This window comes from Anolis sagrei, chromosome 1 (genome assembly GCF_037176765.1).
Source record: "Anolis sagrei isolate rAnoSag1 chromosome 1, rAnoSag1.mat, whole genome shotgun sequence".
NCBI classification, from domain to species: Eukaryota; Metazoa; Chordata; class Lepidosauria; order Squamata; family Dactyloidae; genus Anolis; species Anolis sagrei.
In genome coordinates, this window is record NC_090021.1 from 271413346 (window position 1) to 271422612 (window position 9267).

The following is a 9267-nucleotide window of genomic DNA, read 5'->3' on the forward strand; positions in this document are numbered from 1 at the left end:
AAGAAGTACATTTCTTAAATATAAATAGGATTTTCAACTTGGAAGTGGTATCTATATAAAAAGCCAGGTGCTGACTATAAATGAATAGTCTATTGTAATAGAGGGGTGAAGGAAGAGGGGGTTTCTGGAAAATAACATATATTATTTCCAGTATAGTTGCTAAAGAAAAGAGGTTTGCTTTTTGAGTTGCTCTTTGTCCGACAAATGTTATATTGCAAGGTTCTTATAAACAACAATGTACAGTATTCACCTTATACTTTGAAAAATTCATAGTACAATGCCACCAGGGAGTATCATCCACTGTTTGATTCCCTCCCCTGCACACACAAACAATGCCAAGCTAGATGAAGTGAACTCTGAAGCAAGCTGAATCAATGAATCTAGAGGCATTTAGAATCTAGAGGCATTTTAGAGCTGCTTACATGGCTGGAATCTAGAGATTCCAGCCATGAAAGCCTTCGACAATACATTGAATCAATGAATGCTCCAATAGGGGAAGCATGATGGAGGCAAAACTCTCCATTAGGATTTCCAACTTGTATTTGGAGATAACAGAAGTATTCTTTTTTCCTGGTATAGTTGTGTCTGTGATGGTGGTGGTGGGAGAAGAGGCTTTGGAGGGAAGTGTGAAAAGATAAGGACAATCATTCCTCTGGATTTTCATGCGTTTATTTTAGAGCTGTTTACAAATTGCTCTCCAACCGGCGAAATCACCAGACAAGACCATGCTGTGGGTTAACTATGGGCAACTTTTATTATATGTTACCAATCATTCTCTGTGTGATCATCCAATCCAATTTATCAATCAACATAAACTTGAACATGAATTTGAACTTGACAGTGAACTTGAACATGAATTTGAACTTGAATTTGTTATTAATCAGATGAGGCGGTGGCCCCGCCTGACCACGTCATCCTCCGACAAGGGCGAGACACCATAATTCCCGGATGCAACCCACATGTTGCTCCTGTGGGAACTCTTCAGGTAACAGGTAGAGACTGTAGCGTACTCCCCCTTCCTGTGGTGCACACCAGTACCTGCATGTGCCTGCCATAAATTTAATGCCTATTTAAGACCCCCCTCAACCCAATATGCCAAATGCGCAGTGTAGGGTAGGCGAAAAAACCCCCCAGAATATGAGGGGGAAAAAATTCCTACCCGGCCCCTAACGGCGACCCTTGATAAGTACACTGCAGCGGTGGCGGGTGGGTGGGTCAACTGACTAAGGCCAAGTGAGGTGGGCTGAGCTCAATTCACCTGGGCCCCTCCCACAACAAGCCCTTGCTGGGACTTTTAACTCTTTGTCTTCCCTTCACCGGAAGAGAGCAAAGTACTTCCCCACCATCATGCTGAAGGTAGGAAAGGAATTGCTCTCCAACCGGCGAAATCACCAGACAAGACCATGCTGTGGGTTAACTATGGGCAACTTTTATTATATGTTACCAATCATTCTCTGTGTGATCATCCAATCCAATTTATCAATCAACATAAACTTGAACATGAATTTGAACTTGACAGTGAACTTGAACATGAATTTGAACTTGAATTTGTTATTAATCAGATGAGGCGGTGGCCCTGCCTGACCACGTCATCCTCCGACAAGGGCGAGACACCATAATTCCCGGATGCAACCCACATGTTGCTCCTGTGGTGACTCTATCAGGTAACGGGTATAACGCTCATCCCCCACTCATGAGGGTTTGTTTTACCGCCACAGATTAGTGGCAAGTGTCTACTTAGTCACTATCGTTCCCCAACTTTTCAAAACAACCCGAATACCTGCTTGGAGATCACACAGAAACTGACTGTTACCAGCATCAGACAGGTGAATGCCATCTGCTCTATAAAATTCATGCCTCGTGCGAGTGACTTCGGGGTGTCTAATGAAATAACCCAGGCCCTCGCTGAAAGCCTTCAGCATTGACCTGTTGACCCGTCTTCGGGCCTCATCCATTTGCTTTACAGTGCCGCCGCCCGGCCATTTGTGACGGGGTATAATTGTGGACCAGATCAGTCTTGTGTGAGGCCATGCCTCCCTTATTGTCCGAAAATCAGCCAGCGCTTGTTTGCTGAGTGCTTTTCCCTTCAGCAACCCTAGGTCGTTGCCTCCCAGATGAACTATCAGCATGTCGGGCGGGTTGGATCCACGTCGAGACGGAAACAGAAGCGGCATCAGGCCTTCCCACCGTAGACCTCTGTGGCCCCTCCATTCTATCGCCACATCTGCAGCTAGACCCAGGTGTTGGCCAAAGGATGTCTTGCTCGCATGCCGTTCGGCCCAATGGATGTAACTGTGTCCACAAATGAGAACCCGTCGCCTTTTTCCCAGCTGGGCTGCGCCTGCAACAGCAATTAATAGTCAGTACAGTGTCACGGGGCGGACATAAGTCCGATAAGTCCCCGACTTCCACCTCCCCAAAGCCTTAATTTTTGCAGCATCATATCCGATTGCCGCTGCAGCTGATGCTGCTCCTATTCGAAAGGAATGTGTCCCAAACTTCTGCCCCTTGATGCCCAAGGCCTCCAGTGCTTTTGATGTAACTGTCCAGAATTGGTATTTAGTAAGAGGGGCCCCATCCCCATGTATGAAGAGGGGACCAGGTTTGTTCCCTCTGTGGCCCACGTATGCAGTCATGGCTCTTATCGGGCACAGCTCTTCATCACTGCACGTCGAGAGTTTCAGCACACTTCCCTTGGCCTTCTGGTCGGTCTTTGACTTTCTTATAACAATTTGCAACTGTGTTGGGGTCAAATTGATGTCTGACCAACGAAGTGCTCTGTCTGATTTGTCAGCCTTCGATCCCACCACCAATTCACTAACCCTTAATGCTCCAAAAAAGGCCGTGAGAGAGGCTGCATGAAAAAGCGCTGCCTCATAAGGTGATGAGCAAACCGATGGCCAGACCTTCAACATACCCTTCAAGATGCCTGGAGAAATCGGTTGTCTATCGTCACGGGGCTTGCCACGCTCCCTGGCCCACTCCTCCAGGTATTTCCTAATACAAAAGTCATTTGTGGCATCTGGCCACCCTTGGGCCTTGAACCAAAAGGCCAATGCGGACATCTTGCCCTGAATGGAATGTGGAGCTAGCCCTGATCTCCTGAGCAGTATACAGAACTGGATAACATGCTCAGGGGGAACCGGAACCATCTCACCCAATCTATACTTATTCCTGAACTCGCTGAACTCGCGAACCGTCCTGATGTAAGCCCTCTTGGAAGCTGGAGCCAGGGCTAGGCCCATCCCCCTGGCTAACTCCTCGTTCCAATCTGCCAAAGATGGTCCGGCAACTTCTCCTGCCTCAAATCTGCGTTGGGTGCGAGTTGTCTGAAGCGTTCGATCTGCATACGAGAAAGAGCATCAGCCAAGGTATTATCCGTCCCCGCAATATGAAATGCGTAGAACCATATGTTGTGTTTTAGGCAGTGAAGCGTGAAATAACGCACCGCCTCCATGACCCTCTTCGACTTTGAAGACAATGAGTTAATAACTTGTACAGTGGCCATGTTATCGCACCAGAAATGTACCGTAGAGTTAGCAAACTCCCGCGTCCACACTGATACTGCCACCACAATGGGAAAAAATTCCAAAAAAGTGAGATCCGATGTTATGCCCTCCTTGTGCCATGAGGATGGCCACTTCTCTGCACACCAATGACCATCAAAATACACTCCGAATCCTATTGACCCCGCAGCATCTGAGGCTACTTGGAGAGCCTTCCCTAGTAACAGTTCCTGCCTCCAAAATGAAATCCCGTTGAAGTCCATTAAAAACTGCAACCATACTCTCAAGTCAGCCTTAATGGCCCTGGTTATACGAATGTGGTGGTGTGGCAGTGACACTCCAGCTATGGCATTGCATAACCTACGCAGAAATGCCCTTCCAGGAGCCACCACTCTGCATGCGAAGTTAAGGTGGCCGATCAAAACTTGAAACTCCCTAAGCGTGCCCTTACCTTTCTTCATAAAATGCTGTATTCTGTCCAATAATAGATTGATCTTTTCCCTAGGCAGCCTTGAAAACTGTTGCACTGTGTCGATTTCAATACCCAGAAATGTCAGCTGCTTGGCTGGCCCTTCTGTTTTCTCCTCTGCTAATGGGACACCCAATTGGTTGGTCAGCTTCTTAAATGCCCAAAGCAGCTCCCTGCACTCATATGTGCCCGCTCTCCCAATGAATAAAAAGTCATCTAAATAGTGAACCACCCCGTTTAAGCCCGTGTTTACTTTAAGGGCCCATTCCAAAAAGGTGCTAAACTTTTCAAAAGCCGCACATGAGATAGAGCAGCCCATTGGCAGAGCCCTGTCCATATAATACGCCCCGCCGAATGCAAAGCCCAAAAGCTCAAAATCATCGGGATGAACTGGAAGAAGCCGAAATGCAGACTTAATATCACACTTAGCCAGATCTGCAGCCACCCCTTTCTTCCTGATAATATGGACTGCTCTATCAAATGATGCGTAACGAACCGTGCATATCTCACTCGGGATGGCATCATTCACCGACCCCCCTTTTGGGTAGGAAAGATGATGTATGAGCCGAAATTCCCCTGGGGCTCTTTTTGGGACTATCCCTAATGGTGAAACTCTAAAATTATCTGTGGGAGGTGAAGTGAAGGGACCTAAAACTCTACCTTCCCTAACCTCCTTGTCAATCTTTTGTTGAACAATGTCTTCCATTCCTAAGGTTGATTTCAATTTTTTTGAGGTAAATGGGGCCCTTGGCCCCTGTGCTGGAATGCGAAACCCATCCTGAAAACCGCTCCATAAGTACTCTGCATCTACGGTATCAGGATAGGCTTCCAGCCAGCCCTGCAGCTGGATTGTATTAATTGGGCTGGGGCCCTTTGGGAAGGGCAGCAGCCCCCTGCCCCTTCCTGATATTTTGATTGTCCTTTTGGTGGAACTTGAAGGGCTTGCCCTTGTTGCAGTTCCTAGCGGAGTGTGCTCCCCCGCAATTTGCGCAACAGTGCTGAAATCTACAGGCCCTTCTGCTGCATGCCCCCTGGGCTGAAAATTCCCAACACGCTGCCTTTTGTTGTTGCTGCTGCTGCTGCTGCTGCTGCTGCTGGGGAAGGAGCTGACGAAAGGGCTGCACCCCTCTGGAGTTTCTGATGGAGTGCCCACTATCCGTCTTCTCCCCTTGTATTGTCTTAGCCGCGGTCATAACCTGCAACCATGTATGGCCGTGGATCCTGTCCCATCTAAGGGTAGGCTTAAGGGCCGCCAAAGCTCTAAAGCGCCTATCATATTCCAACCACGCGTTGCCAGTATAGTCCACCTGTGCAGAGTGAATAATGTTGAGATAGTGCACTAGAGAACGGCCCCTGGATGGGTATGCTTCCATAACAACTGACATATAGATTAAGTACCCATTGAACCAGTTGGTCCAACTCTCCTCCACTTTCCTCTTTTTAAACTTTTCCCTTTGATCATCCCCCAATTCCTCAATCTGTTTCTTATCCAGATCCCTGTATAATAAAGAGAACATATCGACATACTCTGCATTCCGGATTTTTTCTATGGTCTTTGGGGAAAGATGGCTGTCTATTTGCAGGATATCAGAATCTGGGTCTGCCTTCTGGGGCCATTCTGGGGTGCCCCAAAATTGCTTGTTACCCAATTGTTTCTCCTTATTACTTGACAGTTGTGCCTCGATGGCCTCGGCCTCCACTGCCTGCACCTTGGTTGTAGGGGGCGCCATCTCTGTGGACGCTTGTGCCCTGTTAGCCGGAGCAGTGACGCTCCCCCAGGGATAAACTGTTGTGTCTTTACTACCTGCACTTCCATCGCCCTCTTGCTGCGACGTCGTTGGTGTCTCTGTGGATACCTGCGACGATGTGACCGGGTTTACCATGGACACCGCAGACTGCTGAGGAACTGGGTTGACCTCAGTTCCCCCCACTGGCTGTGCCGAAACCACCTGTTCAGTCATCTGCTGCTCAGCCTGAGCAGCTCCTGGTGTAACTTGAGGCTCCTCAGCACGGCTATGGGAAGCGACGGCTGCAACTTGCTGCACCACCGATTCTACAGCAGAAAGACGAGACAAAATGGCATTTAATATGTCTTCCTGATTGGAGGTGCTAGCTGTCTTAGCCCTGGCAGCAGGGGGCGCTCCCCTCTGTACTGCTGCCAACAGGGCCCGAAAGCCACTAAGGGCTTCCGGAGATATTGCTTCCTCTCCTTCGCACGCATCCTCAGTGGGTGGTGGCCTCTTCGCTGGAGCTCTTTTTGCAGGGCCTTTGCCCTTGGAGCCCCCCACATTCTTCTTCGATGGCATCCTGTTGATAAGAAGAACATGATATGCCATGAATGACTATTCTTTAAAACATTCTGTAATGACCATGGTCGCGTTACCTTTCCGTGGATGCCTTCATACCAAGATCCTGGTGTTAGAGACCTACGCATCCCACAAAGCTTTGCCCATCCATCTGCATAACCCTCTTAGGAGACATGCTGACTTCAAACTGCATTGGTGCAATAATAGGTAGTAATAATAGCATTTTATTTACACCCTGCCCCCATTTCCCCAAATGGGGTTCGAGGCAGCTAACCTGAAGCCAAGCAGCAACAACACAATGCCGCAAAATAAAATACGAAGAGGCAAAATAACATCAAAATAAGATAACCAAATAATTGAACAATTACCGAATAACATGATAAAGAAATAAATACACAGTGGGCCAACCAAATGCACAGGATAAAATTGATAAAACTCTGGAGGAGATAATAGTGGGAGAGTGTGTTTCTGAGGGAGGAGCTCAAAAAGAGGGGAGGGAGCATGAACCAAATGCAATTGGAAACCATCCCCTTCTCCTGAAGTTCCCATGTGACCCCATAGAACAATTGAGATGCAAAGACCCTGTAAATAAATGCCTCTTAAAATGGCTGCCATGGCTCCTCCCACCACCTTCCGAAATGGCAGCCTCCATACCGACCGCATGGCAAAACCAATATGGCCCCCAAGACTCGTGCTGGCTGGCCTGCAGCACGAGGCTCTATCTCCAAACTGCCTGCTGATAAAGGAAAGCAAAGCCCTGCAGCGATAAAGCTTAGTGGCCACATTACATTAAACCCATCTTACTAGCCTGCTCATGCCTCCGCAGCCAAAACCACAAAGCCCAGGCCAGGAAGAGGAAAGAGAAGGATCCTAATTCCCTTTCCAAACAAAAATGGGGGGGGGGGGCACAGGGAGGCGAAATGGCCTAACCTTACAGGAGTTACAAATTAAACATTGCAGGATCACCAATTAATCACCCTCCTTTCACTTTAGGATGTTCTTGAAAAGCAATGAAACCAACAGCGAAAATAAAACCCCCCAACAAAACATTTCACCAAATGTCCAGTACAACAAAGGTATTTAACTCCCCTTATTTTTCAACTATTGGAGCAGCTATTGACTGTTAAGACAAAAGCATCCTGCTAAATGTAATAGCTTGCTGGCTGAAAAGCAGCTCAGCTCCTACCATGCCCTGTGGAGCCCCAACCCTTGCCTAGAAACAGAAAAGCAGGGAAGGGTACCAGGCCTGCACCCTCCTTGAAGGGCACAAAGCCTGGGAACAAAGGATAGCACCACACACAAAGGAGGGCCAACCCCAACATGAGGAACTTAAGAAAACAGAACAAAGAAATAATGCTACAAGCTAATAACTTCGTGAACCCCAGCCCCTAAGTCCTCCACAAGTGAGGGTGAGAGAGGTAGATCCAGCTCCTTGCTGGCCTGGGCCTCCCCACCCCCCCAATACTCACGTGGCCAGGGACTGGAGCAGAGCAGCAGCACGTCTTTCCTCTTCAACTGACTAAGGCCAAGTGAGGTGGGCTGAGCTCAATTCACCTGGGCCCCTCCCACAACAAGCCCTTGCTGGGACTTTTAACTCTTTGTCTTCCCTTCACCGGAAGAGAGCAAAGTACTTCCCCACCATCATGCTGAAGGTAGGAAAGGAATTATGCCTGTTAGTTCCTGTCTTCTTCAGCACTATATCACATTAGAAAGCTAATCATGATTCTAAAGTCCTACATCTGGGAAGCAACATTTCAAAGATACCATCCAATAGATTTATCATCTCATCAGCTGTCTCGAAGGTCGTAGATTTGGAGTTAACAGAGAGAAATATGTTTTTTAACATATTTTATTATGTTATAAACACAAATCAATAAGCTAAATTTCAAGTGTTACACATATAAATCCTGAGTAATTCAACAAATATTAAAGACATGCTAATTTACACTGGTGTAGATTACATTATCCCCACCTTCCCTCCCTTTCCCTCCCTCCTCAACCACAGTATTTTTCTACTAATCTTGCAGATCCAGCCACTTGTAGAGTCTTTGTATTTTTTCTTTGATGTGATCGTTGGCTCCTCCATTTTTCACCCAGTTGAAGTAGACCTTCCATCTATTTATAATGATCTTTTCTTTATCCATTCTTGGTGCTTGGTTAGTCATAATTCCGTAATATCTAATAACACTTGGTCATACATATAATCATTCCAATTACTTAACATACATTTCGATTTGTCTTTCAATCCTCTAGCAATCACCGCATGGGCTCTTATTGTTACCTTAAATAACTCCTGGCAATTACTTATTATACTCGGATGATCCAACACTCCCCATAGTAGCAAATCATTATTAATTTGAATTTTTATCTGGAATTTCTCCTGATTTTTTCCTTGTATCATTTGCCAGAATTTTTCTATTTCAGAACACTCCCACCACATGTGTGAATAAGTACCTTTTTCTTTGTTACAATGCCAACACTTCGAATTCTTTCCTTTTAACATATAAGCCAATTGTTCAGGAGTTCTATACCATCTTAATATCATTTTTTTCTAATTCATTATATTTTTCTGTTTTTATTTTATTCATGTTCCTAATTATTTCTTCTATTTCATGTGTCTGTAATGATTTAACTCCATTCCATTTGTTACTTATTGCTCTAATCATAAACTCTTTATCTTCTGGCAAGGAAACTTGTCCAATGTGGGCTAGGCAAAACTACGGTGAGGTGGATCTGTAATTGGTTAAGTGGACGAACACAGAGAGTGCTCACTAATGCTTCCTCTTCATCTTGGAAAGAAGTGACAAGTGGAGTGCCGCAGGGTTCCGTCCTGGGCCCGGTCCTGTTCAACATCTTTATTAATGACTTAGATGAAGGGCTAGAAGGCAGGATCATCAAGTTTGCAGACGACACCAAATTGGGAGGGATAGCCAATAGTCCAGAGGACAGGAGCAGAATTCAAAACGATCTTGACAGATTAGAGAGA

The 9267-nt window shown here is 46.4% G+C and overlaps 1 protein-coding gene across 3 annotated transcripts; it reads right to left on the minus strand.

The window, feature by feature from the left end:
• Positions 1 to 731: 731 nt before the first annotated feature.
• Positions 732 to 7940, minus strand: LOC137095816 (uncharacterized). 3 transcript variants are annotated; one of them, XM_067462733.1, is made up of 3 exons: positions 5780 to 7731; positions 3198 to 3343; positions 732 to 2341 (listed from the first exon to the last, which is right to left on the minus strand). In XM_067462733.1, exons 1-3 carry the CDS (start codon positions 6309 to 6311, stop codon positions 2231 to 2233), a joined length of 789 nt encoding a protein of 262 aa, XP_067318834.1. In that variant the 5' UTR covers positions 6312 to 7731; the 3' UTR covers positions 732 to 2230. The 3 variants fall into 3 exon arrangements, 2 of the variants coding, with proteins under 2 accessions (XP_067318834.1, XP_067318833.1); XR_010908956.1 differs by having other exon boundaries at positions 3198 to 7731; XM_067462732.1 differs by lacking the exon at positions 732 to 2341 and adding an exon at positions 7751 to 7940 and having other exon boundaries at positions 3089 to 6282.
• Between the last annotated feature and the right edge of the window lie 1327 nt (positions 7941 to 9267).